The 27,195-nt window shown below is 39.4% G+C and overlaps 2 protein-coding genes across 4 annotated transcripts in view; both read left to right on the top strand.

The window, feature by feature from the left end:
* ccdc40 (coiled-coil domain 40 molecular ruler complex subunit) overlaps positions 1 to 10,855 on the top strand; it is a 17,789-nt gene extending 6,934 nt beyond the window's left edge. Inside the window, exons 4-19 of one of the 2 annotated variants that reach the window (XM_016667227.1) lie at positions 924 to 1,045; positions 1,223 to 1,306; positions 1,485 to 1,704; positions 2,820 to 2,977; positions 3,083 to 3,205; positions 3,775 to 3,896; positions 4,173 to 4,416; positions 4,505 to 4,687; positions 4,846 to 5,091; positions 6,334 to 6,547; positions 6,741 to 6,910; positions 6,995 to 7,086; positions 7,252 to 7,372; positions 8,653 to 8,841; positions 8,923 to 9,081; positions 9,523 to 10,855. In XM_016667227.1, coding sequence (XP_016522713.1) covers positions 924 to 1,045; positions 1,223 to 1,306; positions 1,485 to 1,704; positions 2,820 to 2,977; positions 3,083 to 3,205; positions 3,775 to 3,896; positions 4,173 to 4,416; positions 4,505 to 4,687; positions 4,846 to 5,091; positions 6,334 to 6,547; positions 6,741 to 6,910; positions 6,995 to 7,086; positions 7,252 to 7,372; positions 8,653 to 8,841; positions 8,923 to 9,081; positions 9,523 to 9,765 — 2,690 coding nt within the window. In that variant the 3' untranslated portion in view covers positions 9,766 to 10,855. The remainder of the gene's footprint in view (positions 1 to 923; positions 1,046 to 1,222; positions 1,307 to 1,484; positions 1,705 to 2,819; positions 2,978 to 3,082; positions 3,206 to 3,774; positions 3,897 to 4,172; positions 4,417 to 4,504; positions 4,688 to 4,845; positions 5,092 to 6,333; positions 6,548 to 6,740; positions 6,911 to 6,994; positions 7,087 to 7,251; positions 7,373 to 8,652; positions 8,842 to 8,922; positions 9,082 to 9,522) is intronic. The other variant, XM_007544803.2, reaches the window with a different exon arrangement.
* Positions 10,856 to 11,010: 155 nt separating this feature from the next.
* On the top strand, positions 11,011 to 25,579 carry card14 (caspase recruitment domain family, member 14). 2 transcript variants are annotated; one of them, XM_007544813.2, is made up of 20 exons: positions 11,011 to 12,156; positions 13,068 to 13,205; positions 13,287 to 13,612; positions 16,317 to 16,427; positions 16,535 to 16,654; positions 16,972 to 17,097; positions 18,051 to 18,200; positions 18,286 to 18,408; positions 18,681 to 18,781; positions 19,507 to 19,562; positions 19,762 to 19,822; positions 20,211 to 20,427; positions 20,503 to 20,629; positions 21,465 to 21,705; positions 21,781 to 21,844; positions 21,935 to 22,055; positions 22,175 to 22,339; positions 23,453 to 23,571; positions 23,873 to 23,988; positions 24,981 to 25,579. In XM_007544813.2, exons 1-20 carry the CDS (start codon positions 11,943 to 11,945, stop codon positions 25,186 to 25,188), a joined length of 2,904 nt encoding a protein of 967 aa, XP_007544875.1. In that variant the 5' UTR covers positions 11,011 to 11,942; the 3' UTR covers positions 25,189 to 25,579. The 2 variants fall into 2 exon arrangements, with proteins under 2 accessions (XP_007544875.1, XP_007544882.1); XM_007544820.2 differs by having other exon boundaries at positions 19,765 to 19,822.
* The last annotated feature ends 1,616 nt before the right edge of the window (positions 25,580 to 27,195 follow it).

Below are 27,195 nucleotides of genomic sequence, written 5' to 3' on the forward strand. Positions count from 1 at the left end.
AGTAGAAAATGTCACACATGAAGTTAGCAATATGCTATCAACTATAAAGGAAACATAACAAAAAAAGGGGAAGTTTTCAAGCTGGTTTTAAGGACAAAGACAATGAAACTCTTCCAAACTCTATGTCAGACTTTAAAAAAAATACCTTCTCTTTTTTGTAAGTTTCCTTCACATTTTACTTCATGTTTTTTTTTTTTTTACAAAAATCTTAATTTGTATTATGTTAATCTTTTTGTTTGCACAACATTTTTTCTAAAAGTATAAATGGATGTAGTTTGAGATTATGATCCCTAAATAGGATGCCTATTGTTAATTATTTATTATTTATTAGTGACAAAGATTGATAAATCAATTATTTAGATTTAACATGTACAGTGACTGCTAGGAAAGACAAGTGTCTTGTTGTTGACTCACCACTCAGAAACCACTGTTGCATCCTTGATGGTTGTGCGGGACGCTTCACTTCGTCTGCTTCTGAGTCTGACTCCGGGTCAAAGATGTACCATACATACCATATAATTTCACATCTGTTTGCATTCATTTTCCCTTTCTACAAAGTGTGAATGTAAACATGGAGTTGGGGGACCTCGGCCGGCAGCAGGTTATTTGGATTCAAAGTGTCAAGAGGCTCTTAAAGAGCTCATTCTGAAAGGTTCTTAAGGCAATCTGCTGGGTGCCTGTCTTTAAAAAGGAATGACCTGCAGAGAATATGTGAAGTAGAAAATGTCACACATGAAGTTAGCAATATGCTATCAACTATAAAGGAAACATAACAAAAAAAGGGGAAGTTTTCAAGCTGGTTTTAAGGACCAAGACAATGAAACTTTTCCAAACTCTATGTCAGACTTTAAAAAAAATACCTTCTCTTTTTTGTAAGTTTCCTTCACATTTTACTTCATGTTTTTTTTTGGCACTCTGTGTAGCTCCTGCAGCTGATCAGTTGAGCATTGGCACATCAGAAGACGACAGGGGACCAGAACATGACGAGGACTCACCACAAGAAGAGGAAGAACATGAAAACCTCTTCATTATACACCCTGAACATGTCTGTGTTTATATATACAGTGTTTTACTGTATATATTTAAGCTTAAACATACAAGCTTAAAATGTGCTTGTATGTTAATATTTAAGTTTCACAAACATTTGATGAATTTATGAGCCGTTTCAAGATATTCTGGTGATCTTGCCTCCTGATAATTGTTTGTGTCCTCTGCTTTACAGCCGCTGATCCAAGGATTTCAAAATGCTTTCAACGTTTACTTTGAAAAACGTCTAGAAGGACTCCGGCTAGAACTGAAGGGAATGGTTGGCTACTTTTCAATCAACATCAACAAAATTAGGATTTAAATGAAATGTGAACAGTTCTTGTTTGGCCTGTTGTACAAACAGCACATGTATTACACCATTGTGGCCCCAGCGTAGTGACAGCTTTGAAAGTTTTATGTCTGATTCTCTCATTATGCTCTCTTTCTTCTGAGTCCAGGTGCCAGTTAAAAGGGTGGGGAGTAAAAAGGTAGCTGAGCTAATTCAGGAATTGGAAAAAACCGAAAAAAAACAGAAAGCAGCTGAAAGCAAGCTGCACGACATTCAAGAATCCAAGACAGAGACCGAAGCTGAACTGAAGCGTGAACAAGATCGTCTGAAAGAGGCACAGAGCCATTATTACAACATAAAAAATATGAGCCGCCAAGCCAAAGCTGTGGGTAGGATTTGCTTTTCAGTTGATGCTGCTCATGCATCACTGATGTTCTTCCCTCTTTTCTTTTTGCTCAAATGAGCAAATATCTGATCATTAAACTGTTACATGTTTTAATGTTTAAACTCATTACTTCGATTTTGAAGTAAATGTAATTAAGCCCATATCCAATAATCTCTCAGTTTGTGCATCCGCAATCAAACACAGAGGTAAACAACACAGCCGTCAAAATACGAACTTGTCAGAAGAGCTTCACTCTTCAGTTTAGGTTAAGTCAGATGGACGATCCGGTGTGTGCTTGTTATGGTAACTAAGCTCTTCCAAAAGACTCAAAGCTGAAGTTATATATTGCTTTCACAGAAGCTTTGTGAATTAAAATGTTTTGTTGTTCTTGTCTTTACTTAAACTTATCTTATTGGTTTGTTTTTAAATACAGTGCCCATAACAGATATCTTATATATTTTTTTGCTTGGTATCCCTCTTAAATGTTTCTGATTTTCAAACAGTTTTTAATATCAGACATAGATAAATCAAAAATACCAGATGATTTAATTTATTCAGGGAAAACAAGATTTCCAAACCAAACTTGTCTTGTGTTTAAAAAATAGCAGTTGCCCCCTTTGTTTAATTATTACTTAATCAGTTATTAACGGAATTAATTGTGACACATAGGATCAAGAAATCCCTTAAAGGACAACATGAAGTAGGTTAGAAGAAGTTTAAAAGCAATTCATGACGCCTTAATCTAATCTAAAAAATAAGGCTTTGGGACTTTGATGAACTAGAAGAGTTATTTATTCACCAGTGGAGAAAACACTGAACAGCTGTGAGCATTCCCATGAGTGCCCAGCTAACAGGAATATTCTACAGCTAATCTACGCACTCACAAAGAACCAGTCAAGGAAAAACAGTAAATAAATAAATGATGATCACGATTCTTTTAACTGGACAGAATTGTAAATTCTCAGGATGTTGAAACGGTATATATGGAATGCAGCCCATCATGTCATACAGTGGATATACACAGTATTACCATAACAGTAGAATGTGATTTTTCAGATCAAATATCTAACCTCAAATTTTAAACATCACAACATCTTTCACTTCTCTGTTTTACACCAGTGTCTGCAAGGCAGGCGGACCTAGACAAAAAGCAACAGCGGGTCATTTTCGCCCAAGCAGCCAGGGAGGAACTGCAGTCCCAAGTCAAAGTCATGGATTACACCAGATACAAAGTGAACGCACAGAAGACAAAGGCAGAAGAAGACAAAATAAAGCAGGTGCCTATGCTGTTTTGCATTGACACGTCTTAACTAATTTTCTAGGTGGTAGGAAAAATCCTGAACTGAGTGGTAATTTTTTTGAAAATGTCTCTTTGTCATCAGGACTTGTATGTAGATCATCTGACAAAGGACTTGGACAGCAAGGCACAGCAGGTGGCGGAGTACGAGATCCAGGGAAGCGCTCAAGCCCAGGAGACAGCGGAAGTCACCAAAGCACTCTCTGAGGTAACTGTTACGTTAAGAAAAATTAAGAATTTCTAGCATATCGGTTCAAATGTCAGCTTTAGAAGAAGACTATGTAATCAGGCATCGCATATTTTTATTAACCGGTTTTGCAACTGCCTCAGTGATTGTGAAAAAAATATATCAGGTGATCCCTTTTATTTACGCAAGTGCTTTTCTGATAATTTTGATTCATTTATATTTTATTTTAATTCAGAGCTCCCTTCTGTGTGTTTTCATTTAGAGCGGATGTCAGCGTGTCAGGTCCTATAACATTGACTTTTCACATTACTTTTGAAAGTATTTACATAGATAAATATTGCTGAGAATCATCAGCATAACAATAAAAAATTTTCATTTTTCTTTTTTTTTTTTACAATGGTGAAGTATGATAATTCAGACAATAATAAGATAAGCTAAATGAAAAACATAATATTAAGAAGAAACATAAACATTAAGAAGGTGTGCAAGTGTGGCTTTTCACCAGCTAGTTTAACTCTAACAGTATTTTAATATATTCAGAACCTGAGGTCAGACTTGAAAGCTGTGCATTCATGACTGTCTTTGTCTAGGCTGAGATGGAATACGAATCGCTGCTAATGATGCACAAAAAGCTGCTGCACCAGTGGAACAGCAACATAACAGACATAAAGAGACACGATGAGACTGTTAATGCGATGCAGGAAGCTGTACGGTAAGATGGAGAGTAAGGGGGAAGGCTGAAGATGTCAATTTCTGTACAAGTTGGTTTTAACAACTTGACAAGGAAGAATTTTAAATGAAAAAGAAATATTTGCTTGGCTGTTTGAGGTTTCTCAAGCAGATGTGAAAAATATGTTGTTTCTGCTGAATCTGTCCAAAGTTCTATATATTTAAGATATACTCTGATTTTTTTATTATTAAACTGAAATGCTAATAATGTTATCCTTGCTTGATTGCATGTTTTTTTGTATTTTTTTTTTTACTTTAGTGCGGTTGAGGATGAGGTGATCTTGCTGGACAGAGAGATTGAAGGTTATAAGAAATCCATCAACGTAGAGCTGGAGAATAATGAGACGCTGACCGTTCAGCTGAACCGGAGTTCAATGGACTGTGTGTCTGTGGAAAAACTGATCAATAAGAAAAAGTTGGAACGAGAGGCGCTGCAGGCTCAGTTCACCGCCTGTCTAAATTCCCTGTCTGAGACAAAGCAGATCTTTGCTGCACTCACAAAAGTACAACAAGAACCTTCTGAAACCTCTCCCTGCTCTGATGCTTGCTTTCAGTTTCCTAACCTGACTTCTACTTTTTTCTCTTTTCAAGGAAATGACGGCACATCAAACTGAACTAAAAAGTCAGAAGAACAGGCTGGAGAAACTGAGTGCTGCACGTCTGGAGCTGCAAGAGAAAATTATGGCCTACTTTCAGCAGCAGCTCACACACAGCAAGGCGGCTTCACATTCACAAAATCTCACAAACAAGTTGGTCACTCGAAAGAAGGAGAAGGTAAAAAAAAAAAAAAAGTGGCTTCAAATGTTTGACAATAACAAACCAGAATCCACAATTTAAGCTATTTTTTTTTGTTTGCATTTTCTTTGTTGTGTTTATTTTTTTCTTTTTATCAGAAAGTATGTCTTTTGTCTTTCTTACTACATTAATTACAGATGCATCAGCTGCAGCTGCAGGAAAGAGACACCTTGTCAGTGAAGCTGGAGTGCCAGAAGGTTGAGCAGCACGTCAACAGCCTGACCATTTCCTTGGAGAGCCTTGATGAGGAGATTAATAAGTACAACAAGTTGCTGAATTCGCATGAGAATACATTTGCTTCGCTTGTTCGACAAATCAGGCAGAAAGAAACAACAGTGAACACCCTAAAAATCAGGATTGCTAAAATTGTGGAGATCACCGGGGTAAGAGACTAAATGGAGACAGTAAACTTTAGCTTTTACTTTAGTTTTACCATCTTTCTGGGAGAACGAACTCTGATCTCTGATGATTGTCCTGGGTCCCCACTTATGCTCTCCTTTCTTCTGATGCTCTGTTTTACACCATTATTCAATTTAAAGACACAGTGATTAATCATTTCCAATTTTCTAGGAGAGCCCACTTGATTTTTTTTTAAAATTATTTAAATCTTTCTGATGTGTTTTGATATGAGGCTTATCTCCATATAAGTAAGTAAGTAAAATATTTATATAGTACCTTTCATAGACATATAAACTTTATTCCTTGTTTCACACCAAACCCAACTGAGAATTTGTTTCCAAAAAGTTAATCTGACCAAAGCACAGTGTCCCAACTAAAGGCTATGTAGCATTAGCAAACTCTATTTCTACTTTTGCAGTGGCTACATCAGTTATCTACATAGCTGGTTGTTGTGTAGATAACTGGTGTTTATTGTAAAAATGCCACTTTTTGGTGCAGTTTTCTAGCAATGAACTTTAGAGGTTTGTTTTACCTTTTGTTTCATGATCCTTTTTATTGTGTCAGGTGCAGGAAAAACATGATTCTCATTTAGGATAATGGACAGTGAACAAGAGAAATGGGCCTCTATGCCTCAGGAAAAGAGAATAACATGGGTTGTTAATTAGAAGCTCATAGAAAATGCTTTATTTATTTATTTATTTATTTATTTATTTTTATTTCATTTCAAAAAGTTATTAGGGGATATCTGCAGTTGTGCCATTGGTGATTTCTTTAAAGACAATTAAGTCAAATTAAAGGCTGGATTTTTCCAAAATTTTCTGTGGGAGATGATGCTTCTTTAGTGGATTCATGTTAAAGTTTTCACATCTTTTGTATTTATTTATTTTTTCTTAATTTACAGAAAACTTTTGATTACTATTAAAAAATAATTATGCACATAAATTGAAGTACTTAATTAAATAATTTAAAAAACACTTAAAATATATGCAAAGTATTGTAATAATAATAATAATGTTTTCATAATATACAAATTTAATTATTTTCTATAAATTCTCCAGTGAGATGGCTCCTGATGGATTGATTATGTGTAGACATGAGGCTGATGAACTTTATGCCTCATAGGTTTTTGATGCATAAGTGTAATAAAGTGGACTTAGAAATGCTTTTTATAATTTAGACCTAAAAATACCGAGACGCATTTTTGATTTGCTCCTTCCTATTCCCAGCAAGAAGACGTGCATCCTCTGCAAATCAAGATCGATAATATACTAGTTGAGATTGATGAGCTTGCTGCTCACATCAAGAGTGAGCAGCGCCTCTGGTTGCTGCACCAGGGAACCCTGGTGGGCCTGACCAGAGAGTTGGATGTCAACAAGAAGAAGATGCGCAAACTGCAGAAAGACTACACTGGACTGCAAATGAAGGACATCCGACTAGATGGTACGCATCCCATGTGCAGAAAATCACTTCTTGGGTTAACAGGTTTTATAAGACACTTTCAAATCAGATGCAGTACAGTAATTCTGTTGTGTATGAGTTGCCAGTCTGATAATACCACATTTAATTGTAAAGCTATTCACTATTAACCATTAGCATCCCTTAACAATGTTGACTGTAACTTCGCCACCCCCAGGTCAGACTAAACAAGAGGAACGAGAGCTGGCGGAGCTGGAGAGGGGCTCCATGGTGCTGAGGAAAGACCTCGAGAAGCTCTGCAAGCTGAAGACAAAGAACAAAGAGCGAAATGAGACTCTGGAGATGGAAAACATACAGATGGAGACAGACTTTAGAAACAAACTCAAGGCATGGCATGGCTGTTTGATAGTTGTTCCTTCCCTTTTTAACTTTGCAATCGAACTAGAACTAACTTGAATGTGTTTTTGTCAGGATGCTGAAGAGCAATCTGCCAGCCTTCACATGAAACTCGAGAACATTCAGGAGGAAAAAGAGAACCTCCTCAAGTGTCTGGCGGAGGCTAAGTCAGTCACATTTAATCACAAACTGGTCACCATCTTAATTACATACCTTAACATAATTTTTTAAATACACAAGGGATTTAAGCTGATGTGTTGCTGAGGTCATATTTTAGATATATTTAAAAGAACAGCATCTCAGTCTGACCTCAGGCTCTTGTAAATCTGCAGGCAGCAGATCATGCTGTGGGAGAGGAAGACCATTATTCTAAAGGAGACTCGGTCAGTAGTGGAGTTCGACATTAGCCAGGGAGACATCCAGAAGATGAATGCTGAAATGCATCGAATGGAGGTAAGCATATTTAGCTTCATGTGATGATGAGGAGAGATAATAAAACCAGATTCAGCTTGATCATTTTACTGTTTGTCGAGGTAAACGTTTGCAAAACAAAGTGTTGCATTTCTAGTTTCTTTATAATGGTATTTTTTGTATTAACTTCCACGATGTAGTAGGGCTGGGTGATAAATTGATTACAATCTCTATCGCGATGGACACGGCATCAATATCAATAGAAAATATGTCCAATAATTTTACTAAACTCCATAATCGCGCAGCATTCTGAGGGATTGGATTTTTTTGGTTACCTAGCAACAACCTGTTGACTATGTTTCGCAGCAGCAGTTTCAGGTTTCTCCACCGTGCCTTACAGCTGCTTAAAAATATAAAACAACGAGGAGGGAAGGGGAAAAAATGAGTACCACAGCTTGAATGGAAAATGCACATGAAGCAGGAAAGGTCACACCACCATTGTGGCAGTGTTTCAAAATAACAAAACTAATCAATAATCATTGACTGATATATTGTGTTATAGTTATATTGTGATACGTTTTTCAGCCATATTGTCCGATATAGCTATTTTGTACTGTATGTTATGTTAGACATGTTTTGAGGCACAATGAAGTTCTTATAAGAGTAAAGTGTAAATATACATGAGCAAAAATGCAAATCATAAAAAAAAAATGTTTCCATCTAAATTAGCTGTTAGCATTTTAAAACAGTTGCAGCATGAACAGTCTTCTTGTGTGATGTAAAGCATGCACCTTTCAGCCGACTTCGGTCAATTTACCTTTTTTAGGAAGCAAAATTAATCCTATCAAAAACATTTCAAGCATTCCAGACATTTATTCACCGAATGCACAGTCACCGACTTACACAGGCAGCAGATTGTGTTGCAGCACAGTCTGCTCAAATACTGAAATAATTTAAGCTATCACTCGTCTTCAGTTTCATAACATTGATTGAATTGGTGCACCGCACGATGTAAAGGCAGAGTGAGCACCCCGTACAGTTACCGCTGGCGTCCTGGGTTTGATTTCGAATCCTGAGCCTTTTGTTGTGTGTCTTTCCCTTTTCTGTCGCCACCTGTTTCCTGCCTGGTGACTGTCAAATTATTGGCTTTCTGTAAAGGTGTGATACTTTTCAGGGTGAGGAGGGCAGTGCTAGTGGTGGTTGGTGGCGGCAAAAAGTAGAATACATCCTGCTTTATAAATTCAGTGACGCTTTATGATTTTTCAAAAATATGTCTGCATTTTTTTTATTCCTATTTCGGACCTTCCGCAATATTTGTGCAGATATATATCGACAAGCTGACAAAACGACAAGAGTATTTGATGAGGGAAAGCCAGAAAGTTGTGGAGAGAAGAGAAAACCTCGACATACGCAAGGATGCCATGATCCGAGACCGCCGCCAACACCTTGCAAAGTGGGAGCTGAAACGCTCCTGCGCTGGCCTGCAGAGAAAAATCCAAAAAACATTATATGTAAGTAAGAGAGGTAGATTTATCAACATCCAGAAAATAAAAAGAACAAGCTATATAATTATCCTACATATGTCTCTTCAGGCTTCTGAAGTTTATGAAGAGGAGGCGAAGGAGCTTGAGAACAAGAAAACTCTCCTGAGTGAGAATATTCAGCTGCAAACGCAACAAGTAACTGAACTGTCGAGCACCAGCACAAAGATAGGCCGTAACTTGGAAAACCTCCAGGATAACAAAGACATGGTAAATCTGCGAGCAATTTTTTTCCCCCCCAAATTCTTTGTCTGATTAAAATAGTTTGTGCTAAGTATTTTAAGCAGTACTCATCACTGTCATGAAGATGAACCAAGTGCAGTGCACTATATCTTCATTCTTCATGTAAAAAATAACAACTGGCATTCATCAGTCAAACAAGTGAATCACATTGTGTTACACAACAGCCCAACAAAGGCGTGGTGATAAAGTATATTTTAAGGCTGTTTCTTCCTACGTCAAGTCAACACAAGTTGAATTCCTGGCATGAGTATCACAGCTTCTATTTTTAACAACCTCCCACACACATTAACAATGAGCAATCGAGATAATGTCTTATTGTTCCATCTGCCTGTGTGATGTCTGTTGGAAATGCTCAAAAATGTACAAGCACCAAACAACTTCACCTTGTCTTTCTTCCCCTTTTTCCAGAACCAGACTTTCCTAATTACTATGCAGGATCGAAACAAGAAGCTGCAGGCCGTTTGCAAGGGGATCTACAAACCGTCATCCAGCAGTGAAACAATCGGAGCCACCCTGCAGAGTCAAAGGGAGCACTTGGAGGAGTGCAGCAAGGTCTTGAAGCAAAGCTGTGAGGACTTCCCTGAGCACCAGGGGGCGCTGCACCCTGTGACACTAGCAGCAGAAGCTTTCATAAAAATTGCCAACCAGTAATGTTCTTAGAGTGAGGCGGTGATTGAAACGTAACAGTGAGTACAACAAAGGCATGTGGATGAGATACAAGAGGAAATGCCTAATTTACTGGTTTATCTGAATGTTTTTTTTTTTCTTTGCTGTAATGTTTGGATTGAATTATTTGTTTGGACAACAACATGTTTCCTTATAGACTTAGGTAGAGAAATACAAAAAAGAAAATAGTTAGTGAAGTTGTCAGTTTCTTCTTGGAATCAATATGTAATTTACTTTAGGAAGTAAAGTTCAATGTATTCATGTTTCTTCCCCTTGTGTTGTTTGATTTGTACGTTTGTCAGTAATATGCTGCAGCAAAGGCCACTTACTCTTTATGAAAAGATACCTTGATTGAATCAAATAATTAGGACATTTTAATGGCTTCTTCTCCATTAATAATTTAAGGTGTTTCAGGACACCGTCATGTTTCAGGATGCTTCTTAGTTAGCACTGCTGTGGCTCTAGGAATAGTTCTGCAAACCACACTTTGAGTCTGAATACATTTCCACTAAAACCAAGCAGCCCCGTGACGTCCATGATGGAGACATGCAGACTGGATATGAATACAATGTGAAGACCTTTCAATGACCAAAGCCATGCTGTGGAACTGGTTTCTCCTTAAAATGTCTGCAGCAGTTTTCCCAAAACAAACTCCTATGCATGTTTGTGTCTACAGGCTAAACCCTGAACAAACTGTCATTATCACTGCTAACATGAAGCAAGGAAAATCATGTCATCAATTAAAGGTGTTTCCTCTAATGAAACTGTTGAATAACCAACAAATAATGACAGAAATTGTCTGTGCCTTGTCACTGATCACATTATTTCACACATTCCTCCTATAAATGGTTGTTATGTTGAGTTTTCTGCTGATGGTGGTGAGAAATACAATGTAGGCACGAATGTACAAATGCATCGATTATTTTTGTGAGTTTGAAGAAGTTGCTACTTTTCCTGCTGGAGAAAAACTGACAATGTAGCAGCTTCAATACTGTGCACCATGGAAACCAATGTAATTATTGTCTAGACATATTAATTTTTAGTAAGACTGTTAATTAAGTTAATAATTTTTCAAGTCAGGAAAGCAGGAACAATTAAAATGATATCACCAGTCTTATATGGGTCTCAGTGTGTAATTCTGAACAAATACGACACCTAGAAGGCAGATCAATGAAGCTTTATACAAAAAGATTGAATGGTTATAAGAAAAAGTAATGTATTGTCGGTGTGTTGTCGCATCATTTTGCTTTTATAACCTAAAAACCAGTTCTCTCTTTGAGATAACAGTTGTCTTTGTCAGTGCATAAGTTGTAGATCCGACCTATATGAACGCTTTCCAAGGCTTTTTCCAAAAGCTTTCATTACACTTCCTTACTTTTTATGAGCCAACTGATAAAAGACATCCTTCAAAGTACTTACACACACACACACACATATATATATATAAACAGCGGCTTCGATTTGCATCCTCCCTTATGACACACTAAGCCCACGTATGTTTGGCTTAGAAAAACACTTTGTCCTGGTAATATTATTTCCTTCTGTGGAAGAGGACTTTGCTCCGCTGCTCTCTGTGTTTGCTCCCGTCTGTGGCGCAGAATGTTTACCTTGCTGTGATTAGGAATTATTAAGCTGAACTCTAATGTGCGTGTTTTAATCCCTCTGAGCCCCCCTCCCCCAAAATCATCTGAAAAACTCATCTCAAAACTCACTCACCGTGGCAGAGCAGAAGTTTATTATTGTTAGACAAGACACTGAAAGTGCCTTTAAAAATAAACAGCATCCAAGAGTGAGGTGCTTAAAGTAACGCTTTGTTTAGCTCATTGTTTCTAAGAGTGCGGTTAAAATATGACGAGTATGCGTGAAAACCTGGGTCTGTGTTTTTTTATGATCAGATGACTGTCCCAGCCTCTAGCTGAGCTGCACAACCAAGGTTGTCACACAGGTTTTCCTTCACGCCCACAGATGCATGCTTGAAATAAACAGCAGGGCGTGGAAACTACCCTGCCTTTTTTTTTTTTTTAATGATACTTTACCCTGTTCCTTCACTCAGTCTGTTGGTCTGCTGTAGAAGTGTGTGTGTCTGTCTGCGTGTGTGTGTGTTCGCTATCGCCTCACCGGCTTCAGCTGTGTGTACGCATCAGTGATCCAGCGCACTAAGGATGGCGGAGGAGTCTGTTCCAGAGGGCCCCAACCTGAAGGAGCTGAGCGAGGAGGAACTCTGGGAGCTGATCAATGACAACCGTCACCGGATCTCCCTCGGGGTCCGACCATGCATCTTGTTCCCCTATCTGAGGCAGGTCAAGGTTCTCACAGAGGTGGACGAAGACGAGATCCTTTCCCGTCACAACCTGACTAATCGCTGCATGAGAACAAGTAAGCTTCCTGACTAGACTTTTTGTTTTAGGTTTGACTGTTTGAAGAAAAGTTAGATCTGCTCAAGCTGATAAGAATTTCCAGAGGTTTCTGCAGCTTCTTATTGTAACGTTATGGGTTCTGATTTGTCCTCTTTTTGTGTTTTTAAGTCCGCCAATCAAAGGTATGCCTATTGTTTACATTTTTTTCCCCTCTAAATATGTCAAACAAAAGTTTATCAGATAAAGCTGACCTGAGGAAATGCACAGAGCCAGTTACAAATGGTCTTTTAATTCATCAAAGGGAGAAGCTATTCAGACCAACCTGACCCTGTGTAAAAAGTAATTGTCATCCAAATCTAATAACTAACTGTGGCACCTTAGGTAACAGCAGCAGCTGCTGCCACCAAGCATGCAGGATAACTGATAACGCTTCACATAACTGTGGGGGAATTTTGGCCCAGTCTTTGTTGCAGAACTGTTTATATTGAGCAACACTGGAGATTTTTTAACCATGAATATGTAAAGTGATACCACAGCGTCTGAATTAAATTTAAGTGTGTAGTTTGACAAGCCCTCCAAACCCATCCATTGTTTTACATTCAGAGATAAACTTGTACTTCAACTCATGGTTGAACATCCCTCTTCCTTTAGGTTTTCTAACACTTTAATCAATATTTAGCTCTTTTACTGGTAATGTCAAAGGTTTCTGACTTTGTAAATGAACAAAATTTTACTTTCAGAAGTTGCTTGAATGCCTGTCCAGACATGTCAATATTTTTTAATTTAAGAATCGAACAAGGTTAACAGCAATGAACATATGTAAAACTGAATTCTGGTGGATTGAAAAACTGGGTTTTTGCTTTCTTTCCAAATAAAACGTTTCACTTTTCGCACGAAGCTGAATCTGAGATTAATTGTGTCACCTCTTAGGCTACATGTTGGATCTGCTGAGGACCCAGGGAAGAAACGGAGCCATAGCTCTGCTAGAGGGGCTGATGATTCATTACCCAGTTCTCTACACCCAAGTTACGGGACGTAAGCCCAGCACAGAGCCCTCGAGATTCAGCGGTAAGTGTCCTAAAACATCTCCTACTCTTCCAAAGGGTGTCTTTGTCCCCTACAGCTCACCTTGCATTTTCCTCCTCTCAGGCCTGATCAAGTACTCAGAGCTGACCGAGTACCTCATCAGAGCGGTAACAGGGATGCAGACGGAGTTGCAGGAGGCCCGCAACGAGGCCGGCAAGATGAGCGCCCGCTGCTCCTCCCTGGAGTCGGAGGTCAGCCAGCTGATGGAGCATGAAGAGAAGTGCAGCCACCTTCAGACTGAAAACGAGCGCTTGCAGAGACACCTGGGTTCTCTGCAGCGGGAAGTCACCAAGCTGAAGGACGAGAAGTGCGACTTGTACATCCGCTACACCGCAAGCATTGAGGAGAAATCGGCTATAAATGGGCGGCTGCACGACCTGAACCTGCAGGTGAGTTGATGCCTTAAAATCTCTCTTTGTGTTTTAATATAATTTTTTTTCTCCTAAAAAATAGAAGCAGTCTCCAATATTTATTTTAGGTTATCATTCCTTGTTCCTTCTAAGAGTCTCAATGTCTCTTATTGCTAATCCAGGGAAAGCATGATTAATGTTAATATCATAAAAAAAATAGACTAAAAGTACAAAAAGAAGACTCAGAAGAAGTAATGAATTAGATCATTTTGAATTTCACCTCAGTTCCTATCTAGTTAAACGTGTTTCTTCCTAGAAGACGGTGAAGATGGATATAAAGGGGAGTGTCTAAAAACTGGTTGTACTTCTGAGGTTTTCTCAATAATGAGGAAGGACATCTTTTGAAAAACTCCTTGGAAAATGTGATTAAATCTTAAACAACAATTGCCTGCGTTACATGGTAAAATGCTGGCGTGCTGTCTGTTAGAGTTAATATCTTTCCCCAAAGAAAACATCACGAGAATTTGTTTTCTCTGGTTTACAAATGACCGTTTTAATGAAGCACATAAAGTACAATGGTTTAAACCGTGAAGGTCAGATTCATGATGGAGACTCATTCAGCCTTTTACCAAACTCCTAACAATCTGAAATGACAATATTTTATGTTAAGAACAATGTTCTGGCAGAAGGAAACAAATACAGCATGTTTCATGCAGCATTGTTGAACAGCTTTGTTGAATCCTTTTTTTTTTTTAAAGTATGTTTATTGCTAAACAGAACAAAAAGAAAATTAGCTACTAAGCTTAAATTTTAATTGTTGTACATGAGCCTAAAGTACTGTTTAAAGATTAGTCACGTAATGTGAAAATGTGTTATTTGTTCACTTTGTTATTCTTGGAAGACAATAAAAAAATTGTTTGTATCATGTTTGAAACCTTTTTCTATTATTATTATTACTATTATTATTATTATTATTATTATTATTATTGTTGTTGTTGTTGTTGTATCTCCACTATCAAAACTTTCTGGATTTTCTTACATCAAAAGTAGGATGATTTGTGGGAAATATATTTTTTTCCTAATTTTTTTTTTTTATATATTACACTTAGTAATTTCTCTTTAGCTGTTAAATGGTTTACTTTAAAAGGAAATGAGCTAATTATGCTCTATGAGTAGTTTACCTTCTCTTTTTTTTCATATCCTAATCAGGAAATATGACTGCCGGAGCGTCTTTGATGCATTTTTTTTCTGTACCAGGAAACCACAATGTGCAGTTTGTCACGCACTATGAGCAGGCGCTGCTACTATTACTACTATTAATAGTAGTAAAAAAATGTTTCTGGAAACATTATTATTATTATTATTTTTTGCCTAGAAAGAAATGTTTCTAGGTAAAAGCCGAAGCTCTTTATCTCAGCTTCAACAGAAAACCAGCAACTAAACCCAAAGTTTATGTAACCGGTACTTATTCAACCTGAAGGATTCTACATTATGTGTCTGCAATGAGGTTATTGAAACAGGCAGGGCTCGTTATGCAGATGTGCTTCAGAGATGGAACAGCTGCAGTGACCTGCAGATAGGACAGGTGGGTAGAAGGAGCTGTGGTGACTCAGCTCACACTCAGTCATTATGATAAGAGGTGTTGAAAAAGGAGCAGCTTCACATTTTTTGAGGGATTTTGACCAAAGGATGTCGTAATCTCTTAATGAGGACCACAGCATGTTTTTTGTTTGTTTGTTTATTTGTTTGTTTGTTTGTTTGCACAATAGCACAACATGTCTTATTCTAAATAATTTCTAAATGTAAGAAATATGTGGTGCTACCAACAAACTTTGTATAAGTTCCAAGCAAATTTTATGTATTTCTTTGACTTTTTTTAATCATACATTAAAAAAAACCCAAACAAAAACAAACAAACATACACACACACTGTGGGTCACAAGTAAATAAGTTGTTGCAGTACATCAAACTTAACAAAAAGTTAATGACAATGCGGTTGTCCGTTCATCTTTGGCTTTTAGCTCTTTTAGGCATTAAGATAAATTTTTTTGTATTTTTATATTTACAATATTTTTCTACCAGCTCAGTGCTCCTTCTTTGTCCTTGTCTCTGTTTTTGTCTTTATTTCTGTCTTCTTCTTATCTTCTTTTACTTCTGACCTCTTTTTAACCCTCTTATCAGGAAATGAAGACTCAAGTGTCTTCTGATTATCACCATCAACCCGAATGCACATCCGCAGTCCTTCTAACCAACATTATGACTGTTGACTACACATTTGTGTACTTTTTTTTTTCTTTTCCATTCTTACCCTTTTATTTAGATCTCTCTTTTTTTTTAGATCTCTAGTAATTAGGGTTTTTCGATTAGGGTTTTTTGTGTTAGCCTTGTTTTATATAAAAACTGCTCTAAGCATATAACATGACTGAGTTTGAGTAGAAAGTTAAGCATCTTTCTGCAACATCACAGTGGGACTTAGGGGAAGGTTGTACAGAGGACCGTGTTTAAAAAAAAAACAAAAAAACGGAGCAAAAATAATTGGCATTCATGTACTGTTGGATCAAACACCTGAATATCAGAAATTCCCATCTCATCTTAAGAGATGGAAATTTACAAAGAAACTTTTTGAGACTTGTGTCAAGCTACAAAAACAGACTTCAGCATGGCATATAAAACACACCTGTTTTGTTTTTATTAGGAGGCAACAGTTCATTATCAAATACATTTGTGTTGTCTTTGATGGCAGGTGTATCAGCTGCAGACGGACCTGCAGAGCATTCAGATGGAAAATGAGTTCCACAAACAGCGTTCCCTCCGAAGCGTTTCTTCTTCTCAGACCCCGCAGCTGCAAGAGGAGGTCAGAAACCTCTCACTGAGTGGTGTCAGACAGAGAAAGGATCACCCTCCCATCCCCCGCCCCCCTTCCTCTTCATGATCTTGTCTTGTCTTCCTCTCACCCGACAGGCTCATAAGGACATCCTGCAACAGGACTTGGCGGAGGCAATCGACAGTCAGGTGGAGCTGGCGGAGCACCTGAAAAGCTACAGAGAAGAGAATGAGAAGCTGCTCCGAGACAAACAGGGGGTGTGTGTGTGTGTGTGTGTGCATGTTTGTGCTCTGCCATCATTACGAATGAGGAAAAAGCATGCAAATTCAGCTTAATGTTATTAACAGAAGGTGACCTTTTAAGATTTCCATGCACAAAGTTAACCATGACGTATAAAACTGTTCCTTGATCATAGGAAAATATCCACTACATTTGTTTTTTTTGTTTGTTTTTTTTCATTAGTTCACATGTTGGACTAGGCACCTTTTTTTTCTTTTTTCTTTTTTAAAAAAAAAGCCTAGCAGCAGTTTTGCTTCTGATTGTGTTTTTAATTTCGCCATATGTATTTTTTTAGCTCTTGAATCAGACGGAGGCTCTGAGCCTTCAGGTGCAGCAGCTCTCTCTGGACTGTAAGATGCAGCAGCAGAAGAGCATCGTGGTCCAGAGCCAGATGAAGGAACTTCAGGCAGAGAGGGACCAGGTGGGTACAGTATCTGTTCCCCTCAATCACTACTTAATATCACTGCCGTTTTTTCAAGTTGTGTGCTTCTGTTTCATATTTTGCCTTCAATGTTCAGCTGGAACTGATCCGCCATAATGTTGTTTTTTTCTTATTATTCCTCATATGAAATGTGTATGTGTTAATTTGCATGAAAACCATGCTTTGTTGCACATGTTGTTCCCATGAGGTCTCCTGGCTGATATTTATAACACGAGCGCTGTACTAAGAAAACTGCTGACGTATAATCTGCCCCACCTTAGAAAATACCAAGTGTATCAGCCTTATGTAGCTGTTTTTGTTGTCTGTGACAGTGCCTGAGTGTAATAAACTGTGTAATAAACATTCTTTCTTTACTACGTCTTCTAGTTGAATTAAACGTTGCTTTTGAATCCTGGGTTCAAAAAGCCTGTTATCCCCTAACAAACTCTCCCCATTTAATACTTCACTTATTTTTTAATTAAATCTTTATCTATCAGTTAAGAATAATGAGCCTATGCTGTATTTGTACTATGGAATGTGTCATTAAACATGCTGAAAATGTTCTAATATCAGACCCCATCTTTAAAAGCTTAAAAACAAAAGTTAAAACTTATTCGTACCTTACAATTTTTAGATGAATCATTATTTTTCTATTCCACATTTTTGTCATTTATTGGTAGTTATTAAAAAAAGAAATGTGACACCGCTTTAACACCAATCTGCATTTCTTTTTTCTCAACAGAAGCCATCGTCATCAATGTTACGTATTAATTTGAACAGTCCCTGACTTCTAAGATGCATTCCAGGTTTAGTCGGTCCGTAGCCGCTTTTCCGTGGTGGTCGTTCTAGATGAGTCAGGAATCTGGCCTGACTTAATTAGGAGCCGTAAGGATGCTATTTAGTTTTAACTGAGCACCTTTTGATTAAGTTGAAATCTTCCCCTGTGTGTACAGGCCTACCAGTCCAGAGATGATGCCCAGGCCATGATCGCCCGCATCCTGGCTGAGAAGGACACACTGAGGAGTCAGCTGGTGGAGCTGCAGGAGGCCGTCTTCATGCTTCAGGCAAAGCGCAGCCCCAGACCCCGCCTGCGGAAATCCGGTGTATGTTTGTAACACACAAATGACCGCATTCACACAAAAGTGCAACAGGTGCAGAAGTAACTTTGCTGGTGCATTCGGGTTGAAGGTGAAGGAGATCAGCTGGGAGAGCCCAACTTCCAGCTCTGAAGAATGTCCTCTTCTGGTCCGACAGAGACTACGGCGCATGGACGCACTTAACCCCATGTCCCTGAGTTCCTGCACCTCAGAGGTGTGTAACATGTCGCTGTGAGAGATGAGTTTCTATTTAAGAAGATTTTAGTGTTAAGTAATGCTTTAGTAGTCTACACTGCTTTTCAAAACGCTGTACCCCTTAAACTTGATCAGAGTTGTTGCGTCCTTATGTGATGGCTTGCAATTGTGAAGTAGGAAAGCTTAAAATAACTAGTCCACATGACAATGCAACATTCCAACAGAACCTGAGAAACTTTGAATGAAACCCGTGCTTTTTATTTACTGTATTCTTGTTCTCTTTGTCCTTAGTCAGAAGATGCTGTCCCCTCCAGCATCCGATCCAAAGGCGTCGAACCACCCAGTCCGGCGTCTCTCCGTAGAAGACAAGAAGTTTTTTTTGAAGAGAGCAGGTGTGTGTGTGTGCGTATGTGTGTGCGTGTGTGTACGCACGCGTTTGTTTGTAATACCTTGTGGGGACAATTTTCCTGACATATACTACGTTGTGGGGACCAATCGCTCCTCGTGGGGACCGCAGCCTGGTCCTCACGAGGGGAAACCCTGTTTTTGGGTCAGGGGTCAGATTTAGGGCTAAGGTATGAATTGAGTTTTGGTTAGGGTTAGGTGTGTGTGTGTGTGTGTGCGTGCGTGCGTGTGTGCTATTGTATATGTACACGTAGAGTGAATTTGTTCTAGTCCATAAGGTCTTTGGTGATGCTGGGAGTGGGTGTCACCTTACATACCAGGAAAAAGGAACATTCGAATTCTGTCCTCTGCATTCTTTTCTGCTGTTGTAAGGTGACTTTCAGGTGAATTATTAATTCACAGAAATGTGAGGTTCATGTCATGCATCCGTGGAGGCAGGCGACAGGTGTTGAGCTGTCTGCTTGTACTCTTAACCCCATTTCTTTTTATTACTTTTGTTCCTGCAGCCTAAAGGAATGTTCCGTGTTAAGAGTTGTTAGAAGTTTGAGCTTTGTCACCCGAAGACTATAATTATTTGCTCCCCAGGAAACCAGTTAGTGCAGTTGCATGATTTAACCTCAGCTATTTGTGGAAAGCCTCCTAGCTGTTCGGGACGTCTGTGTCTAAACATATTTCCAAACTTCATTCTAGTTTGTTCTTCCTCCTCACCTAGTTTGGAAACAGAAGACACCGACTCTGTGCTGGACGACTTTGTGTTACTTTCTGATGGTACGTAGAGGCAATGCTGTCCTACAGTGAGCTGTCCTCAGTGTCTGGTCTTTTGCTGTTCAGTTGAAATACCTTTATTACTTATTGTTTTAATCTGAACCTTTGTCAGCACTGAAAGGTGATACATTAACTCTGGCATATTATTGTCAGGGAAAGCAGCCCTGGTGCCAGATCATCTCACAGCCTCTCTTTTGTTCAGCAGGGAGTGAAGACGAGCAGAAACCCAGACCTTCCTCCTCTCGTGGCTCCAACTCTGTCTGGTGAGGATGAAAAAGGACCTGGGATTTTTTTTAAAGTACAGCCTAAATATGTAAATAGTGTCACTTGAAGAAGAATGCCTGAGATAAATGGGATAAACTGTAAACAATATCTTGTCAATTAAAATAAAAAAAACAGGCCTGTAAACCTCTATGAACAGATTTAATGAACCGATACAGTCTTAATCAACTATCTGAATTAGTGCAATACATTCTGAGAACTGGATAACTGGTGGCGAATCTCCTACTTCCTCATTTCTCTGCCATGTCTTAGCTAATCAGGGTGCCTTAAGTCGTCTTGAAATGTATTTTAAACGTATCGTTTCAAAGATTTCTCAATAATTGGAGTGAAATGCTAGAAATCAACTCCAATTTTCTCTCTTCTCCTCAGCGTCTCAAAATCTTCAGCCCCTCCCTTCCTGGTGCGTTCTCGTCCAAAGGCCATCCGCGTCAACGGCCGTGTCCTCAGCCTCTCCCTCCAGTGCGAGGCACTGCTAAGCCAGCTCTCTGTCGTGGGAGGAAACAAGTCTGGAGTGTTTGTGCACCAGGTGACTGAGGGCAGCGCCGCCCATGCTGTCGGCATCAGCCCCGGGGCGCAGATTGTGGAGGTGAGTGTACTGAGAAAGAAGGTGAGGTTTTCCTGTAATGAATAATGCAATTCTTATCCAGCTGTTGTTCTGCAGGTCAGGTATGAGCAAAACAGCAGGGCTCTGAGGATGGTGCTGGAGGACTCCACTCTGGAAGAAGCTACGTGGGCTCTGGGCCAGGTTACGGGCTTCTGTCAGCTGTCCCTCCGCCCCAGGCAAAACGGTAAGCTTTACAGCGCTAAAAAAAAACTAAAGGACAGAGAGCAGAGTCAGTGCTGCTACTGTACATTTTGTGTTTTCTTTTTCTAAGTCAGTAGGCAATAATGGTTCCAGCTGATGTGAAGTAATCAGGAAGCAGATTTTTTTTTTTTGCGATTGTAAAATTAGATAACAGTTCATTTGTTATCTTGTCGCATGGGGAGATGATATCAAAATGTTACCTCTATTTAAATAATTTTCTCATCCACTAAAGGATTCTGACTCATATCAGAGTGGAGTAATTAAATCATGGAGTTACAAACAAATAGTCCAGCTAATAGTATTCTATCACCAATCTGTTTGTTGAAAATTCAAGCTTTCAGACATTTGCAACACTTACCCTAATCAGCAAAAAAAAAAAGTGCATTGGATTTCCAGACAGCTATTCAGTTCATCCGCAGTCCTTACAGCCTTTTAGTGCTCAATTTTCAATTAATTTATAATTATGATCAACCATATTGTACATCACAGATTCATTCTTGACTAGCAGGCTTGTTTCAGCTCATAAGGAGTTGGTGCACTCAGTTGGTGCAAAGTCTACTGCTGGTGAACCCTATGGACGCCAGAGATGCGATTGTTTGCCAAAAGTGCTAATTCATCCTTCTGAAACAATTGATTCATGTTTTCCACTCACCTTCATGGCCAGGGGCATCTAAACTAGCTGGACTCCTCTCTTGGAGTATGCCAACTACATCTAAGAGAGCACAAAACAAATAACAAATATCCTCAGCGTCGTGTGCAGAAGATGACTGGTGATGAAGGTGTTGCAGCACATTTACTGTCGCTGTCCTCCTGTGCAGACTATGAGGCACTGCTGCAGCAGCTGCAGAACAGCACGATGTCGTCGGGAGACTCCTTTTACATTCGGGTCAACTTATCCCTTCCCGCCGGTGCTAGCGGGACCTTGGCCGTGTCGTGCAACGACATCCTACATGTGACAAACACGAGACCTGCCGGCACCGAGGATCTGTGGCAAGTGAGCCAAGTTCACCCGTGCCAGCTGCTCGACCTGCACAGTGGAACAGTACCCAATTATTACAGGTTGGTGCTCTGCTGTGAGCCGGCAGCAGATCCTGGCAGGTCGAGATGACAACGGATTTCCTTCTGTGTTTTCAGGGCCCAGAGACTTTTGATTCAAACAATTGAAGATATGAGCTTTCAGACAAAGAATTGCCTGAAGGTATTTTAAAAAAAAAAACATATTAAGCAATCTGACTAATAAAGCGTTCAGGGCTCTGAGTTAATTATGAAAAAACTGTCATCATCCCAGGCTGGACGAGAAAACACTTGGAGTGGACAGAAGGCAGTGAGGATTGTCAGCACGGGGCGCCAAGGAAGGAACCCTCTGTGGGTCAGTGTGGATGAAGAAAACACGAACGGCACCGAGTCAGGTACAGCGAGCTGCAGCAGCACCATCACAGATGTAGACTGTTACTGCTATTTTTGTGCTGCAGGGTTCACAGTTTTTAATGAACGTTGCACGTTTGCCTGTGTTTTTCCACCTCTGAAGGTTCTCCGGTGCCACCCAAAAGCTGTGTAACCCTCATGCCCTACACCCTTGTTACTCCTCACTTCCCGCCAGTCTGCAGGCCTATCCTGCTGCTGCCAACAATACTGGGACGCATGCTGGAGAAGAAGCTGGCCAGCTGGCAGGGCTTTCAACTCTGTGAGCCTGGTAAGAAACGCTGCATCGTTATCGCCTCGCATACCCATCTCTGTCGATGCAGTCGTAGGAAAACATGTTGTAACATTGTAATACTTTGACACATAAAAATGTTTGTCACTTGAATTTCTTCTTCTTTTTTTTTTTTACATCTTGTCATTTTATAATCTTAAACCTCAATGTATTTTATTGGGATTTTGTGTGATAAGGAAAGTGGAAGGAAAATGATTTGCAATTTTTTGTTTCACAAAAATGTGAAAAGTGGAGAGTTCATTTCCACTCAGCCCTCCTGAATCAGTGCCTGGTTTGAAGTGACAAGTCTTTGGGAGAATTATTTTTGTCAGTTTTGCACATCTACAAATGTTTTGCTCACTCTTCCTAAAACAGCTCAAGATCAGTGCTGTCCTCCTGTGAACCCAAATCCAGAACAGCTGGATTTGGGCTAAATTAAATCACACACTAGTCGACTGTGGCAACCACTTAGATGACTTCTGAAAGCATTTAGGAACATCAGAGTAAGGAGGGCTGAAACGCACACCACAATTTTCAGATTTAAATTGATAAATTTCTAGAACCATGTATAAGTTTCTTCCCACTACACAATCATGCAAGACTTTGTTTTTTTATGTGTCTAATCATATTTAAGCTGTAGCGTGACAAAGAGTGAAGAAGCACACAGGGCACAAATCCATTTGCAACACACCTTATGTTCCGTAGACATAACACGTTTTATTGGTGAGATTACTGATGCTACTTCCGATTTTACACCGAAATGATGGTGTGTCTGACTAGCTGTGTAAACAATCTGGTCTCTTACTGGGAAGAGGTAAACATTTCATTGTGTTTATCCGTAGCTGTAATCTAGGAAGGAAATAAACACTGTAGGTAAATATTTCTTAAAAAAAAAAAAAAAAAACTGCAGCAGCTATAAATAGTAAGTGTGTGCCAATGTTCCCTGCAGTCAGTGGGGTAAATTAAATGTTTGTTGATCTTTGCCGGGAAAGTTTGATCAAAGAACAAGAACATTTAGCGGAAAACATGGGGAAATTAAATATTTAGTGCTCAGGTTTAACGGATGTAGTATTTTTGTGTGTGAGTCAATGTGATCTGTCGCTGTCCCTGCAGAGACGTTGACCTCCAGTGAACATGCTGCTCGGCTCCAGAGGTCTGAGGTTCTGGAGGAGGTGGAGCCTGGTGGAAACCAGTGCTACACTCTTCAAAGTGTTGAGAAAGTCATGAAAAAGGTCAGAACACACTCATTTTTAGCATGTGTATTTAGACCCTCTGTATGTAAATCTGTGAACAAAATCTTTTTTTAAATCACACATTTATGTTTTACTTTGTTTTATTCCTCTTAGACTCAGCTAAGGTATGCCTATGTATGCAAATCTCCAAATTGCAAATTGTTGTGGTTTCAATTTGAGACTAAAACTACCAGACAAACCAACACAAGCAGACAGTCATTTTTAATTATAAGGAACTCATTTCAGAGTGACAATCTTTCTGATTTAACGGCATATTTTGCCACCCCCCTCCTTCTCTCAGGGCCTTCACTGTGTGCTGCCGTTAGGCCTGGACTGTGTGCGTCGGCTGCACCGCTCCGAGATCTATCCAGTTATCATCTTTATTGGCGTATCTGCACGCAACGCACGTAAACTGAAGTATGTTTGTTTTTTTTTTTTTTTGTTTTTGTTTTTTTTCATAGAAGCCACTGAGTTCTTAAGCACTACATGTACAAGGGCTAGAAATGTTAAACCCCTTGAACTTTTCCAGAAACTACCTTATATGGATCCTATACCATGTCCACAGTGAGTCATAAGCTGTTTTCGCACTGCAAGGAACGGAACGGAACGGTTTCACCTGTACTGCAGCCCTGTTGTGTTTGCATATATACTGAGGGTGCCATCGAAGCGGTACCGGACGTCATTATTTTTTAAACTAAACAATGTAGTTCACAACCTTCACCAGTTTGGGGTTCGAGTTGGTTGTTTGCCAACTGCCAATATTATAAAGAAGAAGAACAGTTACTACTACGACGACATCAACTCAACAAAGAATGACATGGATTTAATTTTGCTGCTCATCAAAATAAAATACAGTTTAGTGAGAGCCAGCTGTCAATGGAAAATCAACGTCTGACTCCATCACAACCAGCGGCCAATCAGCTGCTGATTCTAAGCAGAACCGCTTGGCCGGTCCGATTGGAACCACAGCTCTTGTGGTTCCAAGGGGCCGGGTGGAACCGGTCGAAAGTTCTAATGCAAACACGGTCGGCCCTACTTTGAAACCATTCCGTTCCGGACCGTTCCTTGCAGTGCGAAAACGGCTATAGGGTTGCTATCTTGAGGTACGAGGAAACCAGTCAGTGTTGATTGGAAGATGTATGAAGCCACATGCAGCATATCCTGGATGAAAACATATCAGAGACTGCAAAATATTTCATTCTTCTCTTCCAGCAGGACAAAGACCCCTACACTACCACACAGTATAATTGACATTTGAGTATTTATACAATAAACCGCCTGCATTTTCTTGAACAGTAACAGAACTACCATGTTTTAGCTCAAACGCTGCAGTAAGGACCTCCAGTGTAATGATTTTACATATCACCCGGTCTGAAGTCAATGCTCCTCTTTCATTTTCCGTTTTGCAGGTCAAAGCTGCAGCGTGGCGGCCAGACGGAGGAACAGCTGCTTGCATGTTCGAAGAGCGAGGAGCCGCTGTTGGACAAGCTGCCGTGCCTGTATCACAGCATGGCTCCGGACTCCTGGTGTGACCAGAACTCCCTGCTGACCAGCCTCCGCACCGTCATCTGGGAGGAGCAGAGGAAGGTGGTCTGGGTGGAGCCGGACCTGTGGTGAAGATAAGGGGAGGAAAATGGAGATAACATTATATATATAAGATGAATAAGCTTTACAAGATATATTTTTGTAAACTTGAGTATGTATCCATGATACTTGTGAGTGTATAAAGTCCTGCGGGAATGCCCTGTATAAACTGTATATTATCTTCCATTTTCGGTATTTGTTTATAACAAGCATTTGTAAAAACAAGAAATTGTATCTCCACGTTTGCTGTAGGTCAGTTCTTATTATGAGGGATTGCATCTGGCGTAGATCTCTTTTAAATCACTACATCTAACCACTACTGTTTTTTAAATGTCGTCCAGAGGGCATTTTTATCTCACTGTGTTTTTTAATTCTCTTTTGTTAAATAAAAGGTTATTGTTGCACATTTAATAAGTATCACAGATGTCTCTGGAAGTTTACTTTCTGTAAATCGTCGGCAGGTTGCTACATTGTCACCGACTCTGAAATAAGCCTGGAGCTGGTGACGTTGTTTGTGCCACTCAAAGCTAAACACTGAACTCAGAGAATGTGTTGAATCCACTTCCTCGTAGCTTCTTTTCTCCCTTTCTCTTTCCTTTTTACGTCAGGAAATGTGATACTGTGTTTTTCACTCAGTTTGACGCAATCACTTTAAAAAAAAAAACAAAAAAAAAACTACTTCCTTTGTTCTCTCAGCAACCATGCCAAACTTGAGCATGATTTGTATTTTTGTCTCTCTTCCCTGCAGTCAGCCTCTTTGAAAGGTTATATTCATCTGTTTTTTCCTCCTTCTGTCTTTTCTTTGCCTGCCAGAGTTTCATTCACACTGAAAGTGTTTATAAAAATGGTATCGCTCTAAATTTCTCTGAAATTTCAAATTTAGGGAAAATGCCTCAAATTTTGCTGTATTTTTATTTAAATGTTGATTGCCAGATCTTTTAGGCTAATACAGTGGTTCTTAACCTTTTTTGAGGTACTGAACCCACCAGTTTCATAAGCGCATTCACTGAACCCAACTAGAGTTTACTAAGTCTTCTTAAAAGGCAGAGTCTCTGAGAACAGTTCTTCAAAATATAGTCAGTGTTTTCAGTAAAGTTGAGTTGACTGTCCAGGAATGATCCAAATTTGCCACAGTTTCAACAGGTTGGCCATCGAGAGAAACTGGAACCACTTCAAGGTCTTGTTTAGATAATTTAATTAGCTTTACATTCTTAAGAGAATGAAAAACTAATAATAAATAACAAAGACTTTGTGGTATTCTGATTTAGTAATGTAATTATATTAGTTGTGTTACCACCCCCACGCCACTAGAGGCAGTACCAACCCCTAAAAGATGCGACTAAGGAGCAGATTTAGAAGTACACCGAAAGCTACAGAATTTGGTAAAAACAGTAAAAACAGTGAGCTTTGCTGACGTAATTAAAGACACAAGTTCAAATCCATGAGAGTGGAGCTCCTTCAATCAGGGCTCCTCCGCAGCACTGATTAGCTCAGCAATGTAACGTGATCCTAGACTGCAGCAAGTGATGGCAAAGCGGGGCGTCATCACGCCTTTACACAGTGTGTCTTTACCTCCGCGGCAGAGGCTCCGCCGAACCCCTGAGACCGACTCACCGAAGCCCTGGGGTTCGATCGAACCCAGGTTAAGAACCACTGGGCTAATATGTAAGGTTTGTTTAATTTTGTGAAGGATTAAGATTTTTACAGGTTCATGCCATCTTATGTATTTTCATACTGAATTCAGCCATTTAGCTTTAGCATAAAGTTTAGATATAAACGAGAGCTTTTTAAGAGGCAGCTCAACCTGTTTTAATCCAAATTAGCAAAGAGCAGCAAATTAACAGGAAGATTGTCTCTATTACCTAGCTGTTTCTTTTTTTTTATTATTAAAATAAATTATCTTGGAACCATTTCATAACATAGCAGCGTGATATGCTTGTAAACAAGTGAACTGAAATGAACACAGTTCTACAAAAACAAGATGAATATATATGTTGGTTATTTCAATTCTGTTATATCCAGTTCAGTTTATTTGCACTA

This window comes from Poecilia formosa, unplaced genomic scaffold, assembly GCF_000485575.1.
Source record: "Poecilia formosa unplaced genomic scaffold, Poecilia_formosa-5.1.2 Scaffold11, whole genome shotgun sequence".
Classification (NCBI taxonomy): Eukaryota; Metazoa; Chordata; class Actinopteri; order Cyprinodontiformes; family Poeciliidae; genus Poecilia; species Poecilia formosa.